Here is a 20,010-nt window from a genome sequence, read left to right on the forward strand (position 1 = left end):
AAGCAGAAAATGCATCCAACAACTTTGTAGAGTCACAAGCATGACGCAGTTATTTCGTGCTATGAATATGGGACCAAATACTAAACGTTTTACTACTTTAATACACGTATAAGTGAATTTGTCCCAATACTTTTGGTCCCCTAAAATGGTGGGACTACTGTATGTACAAAAAGTGTTGTAATTTCTAAACGGTTCACCCGATAGGGATGAAAATACCCTCAAATTAAAGCTGACAGTCTCCAATTTAACCTCATAGTCATCGTATTATCTAAAGTGCTGGAGTACTGAGCCAAAATAACAAATAATGTGTCACTGTTCCAATACTTTTGGAGCTCACTGTATATTGTGTGGTATAATTCTGTAAGAACATCAGATAGCCTTTGTGAGGCCATTGCCATCCAGGCTGTATGATGCATGGTGATGTCCCTATGTCTGCCTCAGCCTCCCCTCCAGGCCTCAGTGTCAGTAATAGCCAGCGACAGCGGGGGAAAATGGTCGTCAATTACCTCCGCCATTGGGCTGTTCTGTCCTGTTACCCGGGTTACGCTGGCCCGTGTCCCCGCGTGTGGCAGTCAAATCACTGGATCATTTTGGTGGTGTCGGGGAGCTGCAGGGACGGCGTGTGGTGAACAATCTCTCTGGAACTGCTGACTGCTCATGATGGAAAAGACACAGACAGGCTCATCTCGCACATATACACATGCACATTCAATTTTGAGAATGCATGTTATGACATGAACATTTGACAGGGTAAAGGTTGTCGTCATTGTGAACACAGAGAGTCTTTGGACGTTCTAGAAAGATGCTAGGTTTACCTTGGTGTTAGCTTATGATTTACTCTGTTTGGCTGTTCAGTTGGTTTTTGATATTGTACTTTTGCGGTCACACTACTGATTTAATTGTAGTTAATTATGGGGCTTAGATAGACCACTGTTTTGTTGTTGTGTCCGTAGTGTTTTCACAGTGTTTTTTTTCTGAATGTTAAACAAAAGAAACAGAATCCCCAAATCCCCAAGCCGACTAGGCGCAAAATCTTTCAATGTGCCCTTGAGCAAGGCACTCAACCCTAATGGTGTTAGAGTATGTGTGCATACGTGTGTGTGTCTCTTCACAGTCCGCTTTGTGTTTTATGTTTTTTTAAATCAGATTTTATTGCTCGTTTGAGTTACTTGATGTGGAAGAGAGTTCCATGTAGTCAAGGTTCTATGTAGTACTGTGCGTTTCCCAGAGTCTCTTCTGGACTTGGGGACTGTGAAGAGACCCCTGGTGGTATGTCTTGTGGGGTATGTATGAGTGTCTGAGCAGTGTGTCAGCTGTTTGAACAGACAGTTTGATGCTTTCAAAACATCAATACCTCTCACAAAGACAGGTAGTGTTGCAGTCAATCTCTCCTCTACTTTGAGCCAAGAAAGATTGACATGCATGTTATTGATATTGGCCATCTGTGTACATTTAAGGGCCAGATGTGCTGCTCTGTTCTGGGCAAACTGTAATTTGCCTTTGTCCTTCTTTTTTGGCATTTTACCATATAACTGGGCAGTAGTCCAGGTGTGATAAAACTAAGGCCTGTAGGATTTGTTTTGTTGATTGTGATGTCAAGAAAGCAGAGCAGCGCTTTATCACGGACAGACCTCTCCCCATTTTAGCTACCGTTGCATCAGTATGTTTTGACCATGTCTTTTTGCAATCTATGGTTACTCCAAGCAGTTTAGTCCCCTCAATCGCCTCATTATTAATTTCAAGATTTAGATGAGGTTTAGGGTTCAGTGAAAAATTTGTCACAAATACAATGTTTTTAGTTTTGATATATTTAGGATGAGCTTATTTTTAGCCACCTGTTCTAAAACTGACTGCATCTACTTGTGATGTAGTGTTGCAGTGATTTCACTTGCTGTGGTAGCTGGCCTGTATAATGTGGAGCCATCAGCATACATAGAAACACAGGCTTTACTCAAGGCTAGTTGTAGGTCATTAGTAAAAATATTTGAAAAAGTAAGGGGCCATGACGGCTATGTTGAAGTATGCCAAACTCTACCTGGTTTGCGTTCCCCCTACAGAGTTCCATCTCACTTATGGGAGCCAGCCATGCAGATATGATGTGTTGTAATCCCACAGGAACTAGCTTAGAGAAACACTTTTTCAGCTCAGCCATGGTCTGCATGCTAAGATGCCGGCGGGGTAGTCGGTGGGAAAGGAGGGTGCAGACGGACAGCTTCCAAGGAAGAATTTTGAGCACTTAATTATGACACTTTATCATGTCAAAGCGATGACAGCAATTTGTAAGAATAGAGATTACGGAGAAGAAAAGTCTGTTCATAAATTTTAGGGTGCAGAGATAAGCAAGGCTTTTCAGGACTATATTACAGCAAAAGACTGTCATGTAGCCAGTGTCAGTTGTCCTGATCAGGTCCCATCCAGGCTGTATCACAACCGGCCGTGATTGGGAGTCCCATAGGGCGACGTACAATTGGCCCAGCGTCGTCCAGGTTTGGCCGGTGTAAGCCGTCATTGTAAATAAGAATTTGTTCTGAACTGACTTGCCTAGTTAAATAAAAGTTAAATATTTTTTCCCCCCCAATAACTAACTTTAATAGGAAACCTTAACAATGTTCCTTCCTTCTCTCCCTTTAGAGTTTTTCAGTATTCTATTCAGAACCACTCATTCTGTTCAGGTAGTACTAAAGTACTCTAGGGGTTCATTGCCCTTGAGTTTTCTTGTCTGTGAGGTATAGCTAGTAGGCTTGGGCGGTATACCGTATATAACATATACCGGGGTATTTTAAAATGCCCACGGTATGATTTTCAAAACCATCAATAATTGTTATTTTTAAATAAACACCTGCAGTCAACTTATGCACTAGGTTAATCGATAAAGCAGATTGCGTTCTTAATTTCGTCTGTTGTATTCTTTTTTCATTATGAAGCTGTTCTCTTAAGCAGCTGATCTAGCCAGCCACATGGCATGTTTGTTTACAAAGAGCACACCTAGCAAATGGAAGCTTTCGTGATGTGATGATACGCTGTTGTACAGCTCAATAAAGGTGATCAAGTTACACTTAAAATGTACTACTGTTTTCCAGCTAAATATAAGTTTAACTATCTAAAATGTGCCACAAATTTACTCCAGCTCAGCTAACTTGCTACATAAGTGGCTAGCTTGGAAGATCAAGCTGCTTGGTTACAGCAGAGACGATCAATCACCTCATGGATCAAGATCCCTGCTGAGGAGCTGGGGTGTCTGTCCTTAGTTTATGTTCGCTTAGGCTTGTTATAATTTAGCTAGCATCCACAATGGGAATTCGCTAGTACTTTGTTTGCATTTGTTACCATAATTATTATTATTTAAAAAACATTACGCTTGGAAAGAACTAGTTCCCCCTTGTGTGCACTGCGGGTAATACCTTATACCCCGGGATGGTACAGGAACAGTATGAAGGTATGGAAATCTGGATATTTCCCAACCCTAATAGCTAGAGAGATAGGAATCGATTACCAGAGTCACGCTTGTTGTGCAGAAGAGAGGAATGGAGAAAAGAGAAAGAGAAGAAATACTCTGCAGCAAATTGCCTTGAAAAAGCAGCAACTCCTCCTAGCTTATCAGGAGCTGCATTCAAAAGACACACGGCGTGTTTGAGGATGATTGCTTTCATTTGCACAGGCCCCCTGTTTCATATGAATGAGGCTGCGTTTCGTCTGAGCCACCCTGTGACAGCCACTCCGTCGCAGGTTTATTTTCCCTCTAGCTTTCTGCAACTGGCTCGACACACAATGGAGACGAGGGAGCGGAACGCTATAGTCTGCCTCTGAGGCCAGCTCCTCCCCTTTGACTGGCAAAAGGCATCAAGCCGGCGTCTCAGAACTTGATAAGTATGGAGAATTGACCTCCTATCAGGAGTGATCAGGTTGATTGATAGGTATGTCGACCTATGGCTCCATCTGGGAGATGATAAGGAGGAGTCTACCGTGCCCGGGGACGTTCCGCTCTCTTCTCGGTATCGGGAAAGCGTGTCCATGATCCAATAAGTCTTCTGTGTCTGTGGGGAGGAGGACAGAAATACGGTGGTCCATGTGAGACCTTAGATGCTGCCTTACGCACTGCAGAGCAGTTCACAACATGGACCCAACTCTGTCACTTTCAGAAAACCTGACAACACATACATTTTCTCAAACAGCGAGAGAGAGAGAGAGAGAGAGAGAGAGAGAGAGAGAGAGAGAGAGAGAGAAAGAGACTGAAAAAGAGAGGGAGCGAAAGATAGAGAGAGGTGTGGTGATTGGATAAGAAACACCTTGGGCCACCTTTATCTGCAGAGGATTTAAGGTAATGGTGTCGTGGATAAATACTTGTGTACCCTACAAGCCAAATACAATTACTGCTATCGAAAACAGAATCTCCCGCCCCTATAAATCTCTGCTGGGGGCCGCGGGGAATGGAGGGATGGAGGGAGGAAGGGATGGAGGGAAGGGGGGAGAGATAAGCCTTTCAGTGTGAGCCAGGCGTCTAATCCTGTGATTTAAATGAGAGCAGTGCGGATGGCCAGATAAAGGACCCGGACTGCCATTGTCTCTTAGAGATACTGAGGGGAAATCTTCCAGAAGGAGGCTCCTATTTCCATTGGGCAAGGCAGTCAGCATCAAGGAGAGTGAAGAGAGGGGAGGGGGGATGGAGTTGGGAGGGGAGAGGGAGAGAGCGAGACGGCCCTCTGGGAGAGTCAGAGAGCCCTGTGCAAATGAATTCTGTCAGTGGTTCCACTCAGGGAGGAAATGTAAGGGGAAGAAAGAGAGAATTTTAGATGTAGGCCTATAGAATTAAGCGAGTGGTAATAGAGAGAGGAAGTGTGGGATGGTGAGCAGGACTGATAGAGAGTGAGAGATCAACACAGACCCACAACACATACCACAATCCAGGCATAAGATTGCTTTCCATAGCAATCGCAAGGGTGATTGGGTGAATGAATCATTATGGAAATGATATGCCTCCTGATTTGACAGTAACTCATGCAAATATAAACTGCATCATGCAATAAGTATAGAGGCATCCATAATGTCTTACTCCATCTTTCTTTTTGTTCTACATCTCGAGAGAAGAAGAAGAAGAAACCCACACATTGCTCTTGACAGTGTCACTGCTCTTTAAGAAGCTTTAAGTATCGGCCTCAAGGCCTTCGTCAGAGCTTTTGTGCGATTTTTTTCTTTGTTCTATATCTTGAAATGCTGTCAGTCTTCAGACAGTAACACCAATGAAAGGTGACATCTATGGAACTGATGCTATTTTAGTGCCTTGGAAGGATATTTTTCATTTGTAAAGCAATTTGACAATATCTGGGGCCTCATTTATAAACCTTGCGTAAGTACAAAATATATCCCAAAATATGAGTGCATCAATCTTCACGCAAACCTTCAGACCATGCGTATGCCCATCTGCTAGTGGTTGAAATATTGTATTGCAAGCTGGCAAATGGGGGATTTGTCGAAAGGCTTATTCATAAAAAAATGAAAACAGGATAACATATTTACAAGGCTGCAACCTTTTTCCATGAGCAAGAAGAGTTAAAAACTATGTTTTATAATTAGACATAGGATTCTTATAATTAGACATAGGAATATTTTTCCTATTTGATTTTCATAACCATTGCAGAATATATTCCTCACCTTTTCTGGCCATGATGGGTTCATGTTAGGGAAGAAGCCATTTAATTGCACCTAGTAGCCTAGTGAATAGATAGGCTATATGTATTTCAAGTTTTGCAATATCGTAGGCCGCGTGGTTAATAATACCGGTATACAGTCAAATTTAACAGCTGATCTTTTACATTGAAGTAGGCCTATCTATCAAGTTTCAAGTTTTTATTGTCACACGTAACAGTGAAATGCCTTCTTTGCTTGCTCTTTCCCAACAATGCAGTAATGAATATCAGTAGTACTATAAAAAATATATTAAAAAAAGTCAAGTAGATACAAAACTTTTTTTTGTTGAGTAGCATGCCCTGCAATGTTTTAGAATTTGCGGGCAGTGACAGTCCATCATGTTTAGGTTGGGGGGAAAGTCGTTATAAAACATTGTTGAATTCAAACGTTCTGCTGACAGGTCCATGACAATTTGCCGTTGTTTTCTCATTCAAAAACTGACACAGTCCTTTTCCAGATACAGCATAAATTACTGCTAAAGATGAAAACATTCTGCCAACAGAGTAAATAGACCGGTAGCTTATGTCAAATATTCGACAGTATGGGAAGGCTACAGTATTGCTGTGCGATAGGAGCGTGACATCATTGCATATTTAATCTCAGAGTCTATACCAAGGCAGGGTATATATACCCAATAATCTATTGATAAACTAAATATTGAACAACAATTTGTCTTTTGCATGCCGTGGCGTAAAGCCAATAGTTCCAAATTGTACAGCAAATAAAGGGAGTTATTGGCACCATATTAGGTGAATGGAGGAGTTTTCAGGCAGAGCTTTAATGTCTCATTCACGCGTGCACAGTTTTCGACAGGTCTGGTTTTTAGCGGCAAGCATGTATTTGAATGGCATACATTTTTCGGCAAATTTAACATCTCAATATTTGTGTACTTGCGCAGGCTTTTCAGAAATGGCGCGTGCAGACATTGAGTGTGAAATTTATGCAACAGTTGGAAATAAGGCCGACGTAGAGCAGCAAACATACTGCAGGCAGGGTAAAGAGCATGAAAGACACATACAGACACACAGGTGGACTCGTGCAGACACACACACACACACACAGCTACCTGCTGTCTCTCTATCTTTGCAGAAGGCTGAAATGAGGTCTCTCTTTAGGGGATAGAAAAGGAGGGAAGATACGTGGTAGGGGTTCTCACTTTGGGTGGGCCCTAAGGTACCCCTGTCTCTTTGGGGTCCTGGAATTTGGTTCCTACTTTTTTTTTTTTTTGGTTCCTACCCCGTGGCAGCTTGTCTCCCCATAGGGGTTACTTGTCTCCCATCACGACTTGACTCTGGTGTGGAAACAGCGGGCGTTTCTACACCAACAGCATACCCATCCTAAAACATATTCAACCCTATTCCTTTGCCACCCCTACTGTTCAACCTCCATTTGCCCCCAAGACCTTTCCCTGTTTCTCAGTATGGTGTGTAAATGCACGCATGCACACGCGCAACGCACGCACATGCACACGCACTAAACCTTCTTTGACTACTGAGGTGAACTGGTTTCTGGGGAAGAAAAAAGCAAATGCTGTCCATTGAAAATTGCTAGTATCACAGCTTTACTCCTATTTTCTGTCCTTAATGTTGGATTTGAAGAAAAAGACGCAAACTGTTGCTAAGTCCACCGTAATGCCCATGAACTGTGTCCTAATAGTATAAAATGGTTGCATGGCGCATGTGCATTGGAAGGGTTTGTTAACTGTTATTTAAGATACTTGAATACATTTCATCCCATGAGAAAAAAATTGCAGTTTTTTTATGATGGCTCTAAATATCTTTGTCAATGTTTAAATGAATTGAAATGCCAAAAACATAGTGGTTCTTCTGTCGCCTGTTCGTAAAGCCTGGTGAAAACCAGCAGAGCAGCAAATGACCTCTATTTGTTTCCACTTTACTGTTGACACTTCACCTATCTCATAAAACAAGACATCAATTCCAACCTGCAACTAAAAGTGTTCAACATTTTTTTAACTGCTTGCATGAAAATGACAACAATAGTTTGAAGTGAGCATGTGTTCAATTGTGTTTAAAATGCCTGCTGCCAAATGCAAACTGTTTTCTAAATGATTTAAATGTTTTTTTTAAACTTTAAAACAGCGACAACCGATAATGAACGCCTTGAAATTGCCACTAAGAAATTCCCATTGAAATACGCCCGGCCAGTAGTGGACTGGCTACAAGAGAAAGGTAACCTTAACACAACTTCTAACTTTTAAATTCTCTTCTATTGAGCTCAACGTTGAACTTTTTATTTTTTGCATTTGCCTGCTGAACTGATACTTTATTTTACTACGTTAAAATATGATTTTAGCATGAACTAATAACTTCCTAACCTCATTTTCTTTCTCAATTCGAATACGTTTGATTAGATTTTTTTGGTACCCAAGTTAATTATCCAAGTAAATCTCATGATAATTCATAATTTATAATCACTCTACTCAGTTAAAGGGACTTCTATTGAAGATAATATTCCATCCTATCTCATGTTCATACTACACATGAAAAGATTATTTCATATACTCTACATCTTGAATCCTTCTAAAATTAGCTTTACGATAAAACAGAAGTAACAATGTTCAAGTATGTCCTAAAGTCCCTTTAACACCCATTTAAACTTGAATGCCATTTCAAATGCAAGTAGTCACCTAATGCATGAATCAACATGCTGTTGTACATCTACAATGTTGAGTCAGTTATTAATAATCTTTTGATGTACAATAATTTTTTTATTCTGTAACCAGAATCCTATGTTGATGGTATTGGAGAATGATTGCTTTAAACTGGGTAAACAATTTTCTAACAGCTCAACAGTTTACTCAATACTTGCTAAGTTGAATATTACGATTTGTAATATTATACATTTTTTGTTGTTTTAAGTTTCAAATATACGCTTATTCAAGATGCTGTGTCGGTGATATTACTTAGAATACTTAGATTTGACATGTACTGTAAATATCCTCTTTTCGTGTACTGCTTTTCTCTTTCAGATTCCTGCCCTCCTGATTTATAACTTTGGCATTAGCCCTAGCTTTTTAAACATCAGTTCCTTTCTCTGCTTTCAGGCTTCAGCATTTGCCCTAGCCTTTTAAACATTCGTCCCTACCCCACTCTTTGTTTTCTTAGCTATGGCATTAGCTCTAGCCTTATTAGATGCAGCTGATCCGAGGCTGCCCCAAAGGGCCAGTTTGAGGAGACAGACATAAAGCTTTGACCTTTTCTCCTCCTTTCCGTCCTCCTCTCTCCTCTCCTCCCTCAGCCTCAGATCACAACCCGTAATCTCGTAATTACGGCTAACAACACGATGACCTTTCTACAGTGAATACATCCTGGGAGACATCACCCTTGTAGCCAGACGTGTTGACCCGGTATATTTGGGGTTAGCTCCCTGGGCCCAGGCTAGTTATAGCCTCTTCAGTTGACCTTTCTTTATAGTTTCACCGTAAAGGTTTTTACAACCGACCTCATAGTGACATACTGTAAGGACCTTTTGATTGTCAAGGACTTATAAGTGCACATAGTGACGTACACACACACACACACACACACACACACACACACACACACACACACACACACACACACACACACAAAATGAGGTCATGGCAGACCAACATTTATCATATGAAGCCGGATCTTTGAGTCAACAGACCTTATTTTCCTACTCAGTCTCTTGTTGTTCCTTGATGTGAATGACCTCTGTCTGGTTCCATCCTTTAGGTCGGCAGCTAACGATATTCAACACCCAGGCCACAGTCACCATCGGTGGCAGCGACCGCAGTCGGCCCTTCCAGGGTCAGCTGTCCGGCCTCTACTACAACGGCCTCAAGGTTCTCAACATGGCTGCCGAGGGCAACCCCAACATCAAGATCAACGGCAGTGTCCGATTGGTAGGCGACGTGCCCTCTGTGGCCGGGTCGGCTCGCACCACCGCCCAGCCCCCCGAGATGTCCACCACCTTTATTGAGACCACCACCACCATGTCCACCACCACCACCCGCAAGCACCGCTCCTCTCCCACCATACAGGTAGGGCCTGGGGACGGGGAGGAGAGGAAAGGGGGGTTATCATTGGGTGGAGTTGGTGTATGATAGGGTGAGGTAGATCTTGAGAGAGGAGGGTAATGGTTAGAATGTTCATGGGTGCATGGGTGCTGGGCATTCCTTTGACAAATCAAGACACCCATGTAAATGTTTCATGTATTAATGTGGATACCACCATTGGCATAGACAATATCTCAATGAACGTGTGACAGGAGATATACAGATTATGTCATGCTAACCTGAGAATACATGCATACAGCCATATCAACAGTATAGAGATTACCAGCCGCATACCAGCGTATACTATATGTGCTCCATACATGTCCCCTGAACAGCTGTATGTGGAGGACCACGACAGCCCCATCTTCTCCCCAGAGACAGAGGCACGCTCAGAGACCCTGTGGTTTAGATGGAGAAATTAGCCCAAAGCCCTTCATCATCTCTGCCTGTCTGTTTTCCACTACAAATAACCACATAGCCCAAATACCATCTTTTTTACGAGATGTTTTTATCTTTTTTTCGATAAATGAGGCCAGGAAAGGGAAAACTCTGGAAAACCTACATGTCTGTCGGACCTATGGGTTCAAGTACTATTTTTAATTATTCAGATACTTTATTTGTGCTTAATTGAGCTTGCCTGGTTTAATGGACGATTAGAATAGTCACAAAACAGAAAACCCCATTCATTTGACACTCCAGGCAGGCAAACACTCAATGATTCTGAAAGATTTCAAATAGTGTTAGATTAGATGAGTTTATTAGTCACATGCACAGGGTCGCAGATGTAATCGCAAGGGCACAGTGAAATTCATATGTTCCGAGTGCCAAGAGTGCAGGTCGAGAAAAAGAGAAGTGAAGTATTTGAACCGAGGTCTGTGTCTGTTCATTCTGTTTCTGGGAAACAGAGAGAGAGTTATTGTCACGCTTACCCTGGTGTGTTCAGGTGCGCTAGGTGTTTTTCATATTATGCAAACCATTGTGTACAAAGCCCTGCATGTTTTCAAGCACAGCCAGCCACTGTATCAGGTGTCAGTTGGGATGGTTTGTTTAGGCCCAGGTGTGGTTATGGGTGCTTTGATTTTCAAGTAAGTTGTGCATTTTCTTTGAATGACTGTATTTTGTATACCAGACTTTCCCCATTCATTATCTACTGGACATCTATCAAATATTATATTAATATTACACATGAAAATATTAAATATGAATATATACTGCACAAAAATATAAATGCAGCAAGCAACAATTTCAACAATTTTACTGAGTTACAGTTCATATAAAGAAATCAATCAATTCAAATAAATTAATTAGGCCCTAATCTATGGATTTCACAACTGGGCAGGGGCACAGCCATGGATAGGCCTGGGAGGGCAAAGGCCCACCCACTGGGGAACCAGACCCAGCCAATAAGAATGAGTTTTTCCCCACAAAAGGGCTTTATTACAGACAGAAATACTCCTCAGCTGTCCGGGTGGCTGGTCTCAGAGGAGCCCGCAGGTGAAGAAGCCGGATGAGGAGGTCGTTGGCTGGCATGGTTACACGTGGACTGCGGTTGTGAGGTCGGTTGGACGTACTGCCAAATTCTCTAAAACAACGTTTTATGGTAGAGAAAGGAACATTCCATTTTCTAGCAACTGCACAGGTAGACATTCCTGCAGTCAGCATGCCAATTACACCCATTGTGGCATTGTGTTGTGTGACAAAACTGCACATTTTAGAGTGTCCTTTTACATGTGTAATGATCATGCTGTTTAATCAGCTTCTTGAAATGCCACACCTGTCAGGTGGATGGATTATCTTGGCAAAGGAGAAATGCTCACTAACAGGGATAGAAACAAATTTGTACACAAACTAGGAGATAAATAATATTTTTGTGTCTATGGAAAATTTCTGGGATATTTTATTTCAGCTCATGAAACATGGGACCAACACTTTACATGTTGAGTTTATATTTTTGTTCAGTGTATTAATATATTCTCTATTTATATTAGAATATTATAGTAACACAATGGGAGGATAGATTGGACATACGGTTAGAATTTTGAACGGTATTCAAATCCCTTGACTTTTTCCACATTTTGTTACGTTAAGGCCTTATTTTAAAATGTATGAATTTTTTCCCCCCTTATCAATCTACACACAATAACCTATAATGATAAAGCAAAAACAGTTGTTTTTAAGTTTTGGATAATTTATGAATGAAAAAAAAAGTTGTATTTACTTGGTACTTTGTTGAAGCACCTTTGACAGCGATTACAGCATCTAGTCTTCTTGGGTATGACGCTACAACCTTGGCACACGTGTACTTGAGGAGTTTCACCCATTCTTCTCTGCAGATCCTCTCAATCTCTGTCAGGTTGGATGGGGAGCGTTGCTGCAAAGCTATTTTCAGGTCTCTCTGGAGATGTTCGATCGGGTTCAAGTCTGGGCTCTGGCTCGGCCACTCAAGGACATTCAGAGACTTGTCCCGAAGCCACTCCTGCGTTGTCTTTCCTGTGTGCTTAGGGTTGTTGTCATGTTGGAAAGTGAACCTTCGCCCCAGTCTGAGGTCCTGAGCGCTCTGGAGCAGGTTTTCATCAAGGATTTATCTGTACTTTGCTCTGTTGATCTTTAGCTCGATCCTGACTAGTCTCCCAGTCCCTGCCCCTGAAAAACATCCCCACAACATGATGCTGCCACCACCATGCTTCACCGTAGGGATGATGCCAGGTTTCCTCCAGGCGTGACACTTGGTATTCAGGCCAAAGAGTTCAATCTTGGTCTCATCAGACCCGAGAATAATGTTTCTCATTGTCTGAGAGTATTTTGGTGCTTTTTGGCTAACTCCAAGCTGGCTGTCATGTGCCTTTTATTAAGGAGTGGCTGTCGTCTGGCCACTCTAACATAAAGGCCTGATTGGTGGAGTGCTGCAGAGATGGTTGTCCTTCTGGAAGGTTCTCCCATCTCCACAGAGGAACTCTAGAGCTCTGTCAGAGTGACCATCAGGTTCTTGTTCACCTGCCTGACCAAGACCCTTCTCCCGCTATTGCTCAGTTTGGCCAGGCGGCCAGCTCTAGGAAGGGTCTGGGTCTTGGTGGTTCCAAACATCCTCCATTTAAGAATGATGGAGGCCACTGTGTTCTTGGGGACCTTCAATGCTGCAGATTTGTTTTGGTACCCTTCCCCAGATGTGTGCCTCGACACAATCCTGTCTCAGAGCTCTACAGACAATTCCTTCGACCTCATGGCTTGGTTTTTGCTCTTACGTGCATTGTCAACTGTGGAACATTATATAAAAAGGTGTGTGCCTTTCCAAATCATGTCCAAACTATTGAATTTACTACAGTCGGACTCCAAACATCTCAAGCATGATCAATGGAAACAGGATGCACCTGAGCTCAATTTCGAGTCTCATAGGAAAGGGTCTTAAAATTGATGTAATAAGGTATTTCTGTTTTTATTTTAAATAATTTTGTAAACATTTCTAAAAAACAGTTTTTACTTTGTGACTATGGGGTATTGTGTAGAGATTGATGAGGATTTTATTTTATTTAATCCATTTTCGAATAAGGCTGTAACGTAACAAAATGTGGGAAAAGTCAAGGTGTCTGAACGCTTTCCGAAGGCACTGCATGTGATGTCAGGATTACATTTGTGTCTTATTATACTGTATGTGTCCCCTCCCCCCAAAAAACCTCTAAAAGCATCTGTCTGTCTGTCTGTCTGTCTGTCTGTCTGTCTGTCTGTCTGTCTGTCTGTCTGTCTGTCTGTCTGTCTCTCTCTCTCTGTCTCTCTGTCTCTCTCTCTCTCTCTCTATATATATATATATATATAAATCAAAATGCTTTACAAACACATTTCAGCTTGGAGCCAATAAAAGTCTGTGGCGGAGTAAAAACATAATCACGATGACCATTTCATAGGTGCCCTGGAGAACAAATGGTCCTGGCTAGTGGTCATGATATTAAAGCCATAACTCTCCACAGAGAGACTTTGACATACAGTATGGAGGGGCTAATGTTGAATGACACGAGCTCAGCTTTAGCTAGCGCCACAAGCCTTTCTCGGCGCAGAACACAGCTACTGTAGAGTAGTACACTGTTCCTGGAAAGGCTTTTGTGAATGTTTAACTACACCCTGATGTTTTACCCATGTTAAGTTTATAAGTTTAAACTACTGATGCCTGCAACACCCTTGCTATGAGGTGAATGAAATCTAGAACTATACTGAACAGAAATATAAACACAAGATGCAACAATTTCAACGATATTGCTGAGTTACAGTTCATATAAGGAAATCAGTAAATTGAAATAAATTAATTTGGCCCTAATCTATGGATTTCACATGACTGGGTGGAGGCGCAGCCATGGGTCGACCTGGGAGGTCATAGGCCCACTCATTTGGGAGCCAGGCCCACCCACTGCGGAGCCAGGCCCCGCCAATCAGAATGAGTTTCATCAGCTGTCCGGGTGGCTGGTCTCAGCTGATCCCACAGGCGAAGAAGCCGGATGTGGAGGTCGTTGGCTGGCATGGTTACACGTGGAATTCGGTTGTGAGGCTGGTTGGACGTACTGCCAAATTCTCTAAAATGATGCTGGAGGAGGCTTATGGTAGAGAAATGAACATTACATTCTCTGGCAACAGCTCTGGTGGACATTCCTGCCGTCAGCATGCCAATTGCACACTCCCTCAAAACTTGAGACATCTGTGGCATTGTGTGGTGTGACACAAATGCACATTTTAGAGTGGCCTTTTATTGTCCCCAGCACAAGGTGCACCTGTGTAATGATCCGCTTCTTGATATGCCACACCTGTCAGGTGGATGGATTATTTTGACAAAGAGAAATGCTCACTAACAGGGATGTAAACAAATGTGTGCACAACATTTGAGATAAATAAGCTTTTTGTGCATGTGGAACATTTCTGGGGAATTTTTATTTCAGCTCATGAAACATGGGACCAACACTTTGCATGTTGCGTTCATATTTTTGTTCAGTATACATAGACAATTACAACATTTTGTAATGAAACAAGGCAGGGTTGGTCACATTCTAATTGGCTGGTGTTTTATTAGTACTCCTCTCAGAAGGGTGTGGGAGTATCCTCTTTACCTGTGAAAGGAACACACAGCTGATCTTACCGTAACTCAGTCAAGCATCACAAACCTAACCCTGTTTTCTCTGGATGGACTGCAGGCAAATGATATGCAAAACACAAGAGTACATCAAAAGAGCAGAAAAGAAAACAGACAAAGGAAAGATGAGAGAGAGTCTCAGGTTTCAAGTTTTATTAGCCCAATGTACGGGATATGCATGGTATACATCAGCCAACAAAATGCTTACTTGCAGGTTCCTTCTCGACAATGCAACAACAATAAGAAATAATAAAATATAAGAATATATAAGGATATGAACATAAAGTAAATGGCTCAATAGAATAGAATACATTTTTTTGTATAAATATAATACAGTAAGGCACAATTTAGGAAGAAGGGGATGGGGGGCAAGTGTATAAATTCAGCAGTAAAATAAGAGTCTGGTAGCAGCAGTTGTGATGTGTGTGTATAGCATGCATGTACACGGAGTATACCAAACATTAGGAACACCTTCCTAATATTGAGTTGCAACCCCCCCCCCCCCTTTGCCCTCAGAACAGCCTTAATTCGTCGGGTCATGGACTCTAGAAGGTGTTGAAAACGTGTTGACTCCAATGCTTCCTACAGTTGTGTCAAGTTGGCTGGATGTCCTTTAGGTGGTGGACCATTCTTGATATACACAGGAACATGAAACACCCAGCAGCATTGCAGTTCTTGACACAATCCGGTGCACCCGGCACCTACTACCATACCCCATTCAAAGGCCCACGTATGGCACACATACACAATCCAAGTCTCAATTGTCTCAAGGCTTACAAATCCTTCTTTAACCTGTCTCCTCCGCTTCATCTACACTAATTGAAGTGGATTTAATAAGGGATATCAATATGACTGGGCCGTCTTCACTACCCTGCGGTCGTGGACGGAGCAATTCCTGTACCAGGCCGTGTTGCAACCGGTCAAAACGCTCTCGATGGTGCAGCGGTAGTATTTGGAGAGAACCTGTGACTTTCTCTACTGCAGTCCCATTGATGTGGATCGGGGCATGTTCACTCTTCTGCTTCCTGAAATCAACAATCAGCTCCTTTGTTTTGCTGATGTTGAGGGAGAGGTTGTTGTCATGACACCACAATGCCAGTTCACTTACCTCCTCCCTTACTCTTCGTTGTTGGTTATCAGGCCTACAACCATAGTGTCGTCAACAAACTTGATGATGGAGTTGGTGTCGTGCAAAGCCACGCAGTCGTGGCTTAACAGGGAGTACAGCAGAGGACTGAGGACACACCCCTGGGGGGCCCCTGTGTTAAGAGTCAGTGTGGAGGAGGTGTTGTTGCCAATCCTCACAGCCTGTCGTCAGGAATTCCAAGATCCAGTTGCAGAGGGTGGAACATTACCTTGGATAAAATACACATCTTAACAATATTTATTCTACATTCGTAGCTAGTGTTCTTGTCAGACCATTTCTTAACTTCCATGAACTGTAGCTTCTTCCGTTTCTCGTTCCACTTATATAGATCCCGAGGACATTTTATTTCATCTTTAATTTCTATATGGATGGGAGGTTTAGAAAGCTGTAGTCCTTGTCACATGCGAGTCTGAGTTGTCGAACATCAATTCAAGTTTTGCGTCTCTAAAGGATTTGCGGAGCTCGTAGAGAGAGCGAATGAGAGAGCGATAGAGACAGATTAGAAATGGGAGATTTGAGAGGCTTGAGATGCTCAATAGCAGGTACTCTATCAAATCAAAAATATCAAAGGGGGCCAATAGAAGGAAGTGATTTTTCTTTTTTTTTTCTAATTTAATGGAGGATGAATTTCCTGTGGAGGTCAATCTGAAGCAGGTGATGAATAACAGCCCAGAGAGGACGTGACACGGACAGGAGAGCCGTGTTTATCACATCCTCTTCCTCTTTCTTTCTCTCTCTGGCTGACCAGGCATTTGTTATCTCACCAATAAAACCCAGGGGAGAAAGAGAGAGAGAGAGAGAGAGAGAGAGAGAGTGTGTGTGTGTGTGTGTGTGTGTGTGTGTGTGTGTGTGTGTGTGTGTGTGTGTGTGTGTGTGTGTGTGTGTGTGTGTGTGTGTGTGTGTGTGTGTGTGTGTGTGAGAGAGAGAGAGGTCGTAGAAGATAACTGGTGGTCAGTGGGTTGAGTGGCCCTCAATCAATGTACTCATACACTCCCCATCTCACTACTCATGTCTGTAGAAGGCATGTGTATCAGTATAGCACTACTACAAAACTGTAAGCCTACGGTATACCTCTGTGTGGGCTTAGTTAGTGGTGTGTGTGTCAGTGTAGTGGAACTGGCAGGGGGATTATCATTAAAGTAGGCTAGGTCTCAACAGTAGGCTAGGTCAACAAGCTGCTACTACACACACACCACACAAAGTGGCCCTTACAGTCATGTTTGCTTTCCCTCGTCTTAATTTGAGCAAACAGGATGGGTAAACAAGCTGTCCGTCACAGTTTGCAGGTAATCTAATTGTGCTCCTCAGTGTCTGAAGTGGCATTTCTGGGGAGAGTGTGTGTATCTATTTATACAGTGGGGTCCGGAGTTATTGATCCCCTGATGAAGATGAGAAAAAAATACTGTATAGTTAAATAATACAAATCCTGAGCGATATTGTATGCTCCAAAAAATGTATATACTTTTTTACTAATACAATTGCTCAGAGTAGGAGATTTTGTTTGACAAGTAATGTTTTTTAACTCGCAAAAAGATAGGTGTCAAAATGATTGCCTCCCCTGTTTTCAATACTCTTGCACCCTCCCTTTGGAAGGATAACGACACTAAGCCTTTTTTGGAGAACACATTGGGAGGGATCTTAGACCAGTCCTCCATACAGAATATTTCAAGATCCTTGATATCCTTCATCTGTGCTTCTGGAGACTGAGACGGTAATTGCAAAATGTTGATTTTGTGGACAATCAACCAGTTCTTTGGGGATTTTGATGTGTGCTTTTGGTTATTGTCCTGGCAGAGGCAACCTAGTCTGAGTACCAGTATTTTTAACTAACATTCCAGTCCTTATCACTCCTGTCACTTGCCAAAAAGACTGGCCTTTCGGCACTCTCAATGTTCAATATGCAGCCAGATTTACGGTACAGTTGCTGGTTTGTAGTTGGAATCAATATTAATATTTTCCATGACAACATTATGGTACATGGGTGCGCGCAATATAGAATTTACAATAAACAATACCGTTACGACATGCTGCGGTCATTCCTTTGAGAAGGCAGTGTCAATGCAAGATCATGTTGTTCAAAGTGGCTAGAGAGGGGTCCGTAATGAGAAAAAGAAATAACAATACGGAAAATATATTAGGCTACAAGATTCAATTGAGCTACATTTGCTTCAGTTGCATCCCAATAATGAGAGGAAACAAACGCAAAACTGGCACCTGTCGTCATTCCTCGCACTTGCTACTCATCATGACTTCCTTACATTTTTACAATTTTGTTCTGCTCATTTCAGTTAGATTATTTGTCCCTCCTCTCTTATTAATATGGAGGCCAGACAGGCTACTTTAGGATACTTTCTGGATGGACATTCATTTTTCCAAACTGCCCCCTGTAATTATTTTTTTATTTTTTTATTCAATTGAGTCTATGACGGAAGCTTGTGTTTTTTTAAATTCTAGGCGTGAAGATAGTGTTTCATGTCTGTACGATAAATGGCTACACTGATCACTGGTGCTTGGCTGGCAAATGTAGCTTATAGTTGTCCACATAGGCCTAATATTTAAATTGAGGAAATGTGATTATAATCATTATTTTAGCGATCCACGTTAGACGTCCCTCCCAATGAAGAAGCTGATCACATTGGCTGGTGGTAAAAATGTAGTAAACGGGAAGCTTCTTTTATCCGCGCGGCAATTTTTATGTTCTAATTAAATGTATTACGTCAGAATGCCCAATGTTATAATGTTTCCAATAAAATTTATAAATTATGATGATAAATATTGTGGTTAGATGATAGCTGTGAGGGTTATCGAATTAGGATCAAGTCTTCTGATCTCCTCAAGCTCATTAATGATAGAATGTTCATATTTGAAGATTGCTGAACTGCCCGTCTCTTTGGCAAATGGCAGAAGTGGCAAGGAGTGGAATGTAATATCTCAACAGAGATGGCAACCAGGCTAAATGTCCTGGTACTTGGTAAAGTTCACGATGCCCTTGACCTTAAGAAGGGCCCCAGGACCAGTGGAAGCAAAATTGCCCCATAACATCAAAGATCTGCCACCATATTTTATAATAGGGATTTCAGCATATGCGTTGTTCTGTCGAAGGCCAAACCCAGTGCTGGTGTGCGTGGCCAAAGACCTATATTTTTGTGTCAAATGACTATAGCACTGGTTACAATCCAATCCTAGTCGAAAAATAAATAAATAATTATTATTTGTATTTTTATGAGAAAAAAAATTGTGAACTAGGCCTTTATTGTTCGGACAAAAATACTCCTCAGCACCCCCTCAATAGAGCTCAGTGGGGGCTCCTCAGAGGAGGGAGGGGAGAACCATCTACCTCAATGAAATTCATGAAAATTAAACACAAAAACAGTTATAATTTTGGGATGAAACTATACTAAATATATTCACGTCACCAAATAATTAATAAATACACACTGTTTTGCATTGAAGGTCTACAGTAGCCTCAACAGCACTCTCTGGCGTAGCACCATGGTGTAGCCGGAGGACAGCTAGTTTCTGTCCTCCTCTGGGTACATTGGCTTCTATACAAAACCTAGGAGGTTCATGGTTCTCACCCCCTTCCATAGGCTTACACAGTAGTCCTCCAACCAATCAGAGCTCTTGCAGCATGAACTGACATGTTGCCCCCCAATCAAGGGATCAGATAAATAATCTGGTACTGAAAGCATAAGCTACAGCTATCTAGCACTGCAGTGCATAAAATGTAGTGAGTATTTGACTCAGAGAGAAAGACAATAGTTGAACAGTTTTGAACAAATTCATTTCTTCAAAAAACGAAGGAGAAGCGAGAGAGAGCTTGTTGTATTTTTTTTCACTTTCACTTACTTAGCTAGTGAATGCAGCTAGATTGTTTAACCTACTCAAACACCTGGCTCAAACAGAGAGGAATGAGGCTGGCTATGGTTATCTAACACTGGAACTCTTCCAAGTCAAGGTAAGCTTTTGGTTTTATTAGTTTATTGCCACCGGGGCCCGCCGGTGTAACTGCCAAACTGCTTGCTG

General features: G+C 42.0%; 1 protein-coding gene across 24 annotated transcripts in view; it reads left to right on the forward strand.

Annotated features, from left to right (window-relative positions):
- The window catches only part of nrxn3a (neurexin 3a), a 437,732-nt gene that overhangs the window by 360,379 nt on the left and 57,343 nt on the right, over nucleotides 1–20,010 (forward strand). For all 24 annotated transcript variants that reach the window (XM_071365150.1, XM_071365152.1, XM_071365149.1 and 21 more), the window contains 2 exons: nucleotides 7,785–7,874; nucleotides 9,405–9,712. In XM_071365150.1, the coding sequence (XP_071221251.1) occupies nucleotides 7,785–7,874; nucleotides 9,405–9,712 (398 nt within the window). The remainder of the gene's footprint in view (nucleotides 1–7,784; nucleotides 7,875–9,404; nucleotides 9,713–20,010) is intronic.

Source organism: Salvelinus alpinus, chromosome 25 (assembly GCF_045679555.1).
Source record: "Salvelinus alpinus chromosome 25, SLU_Salpinus.1, whole genome shotgun sequence".
NCBI classification, from domain to species: domain Eukaryota; kingdom Metazoa; phylum Chordata; class Actinopteri; order Salmoniformes; family Salmonidae; genus Salvelinus; species Salvelinus alpinus.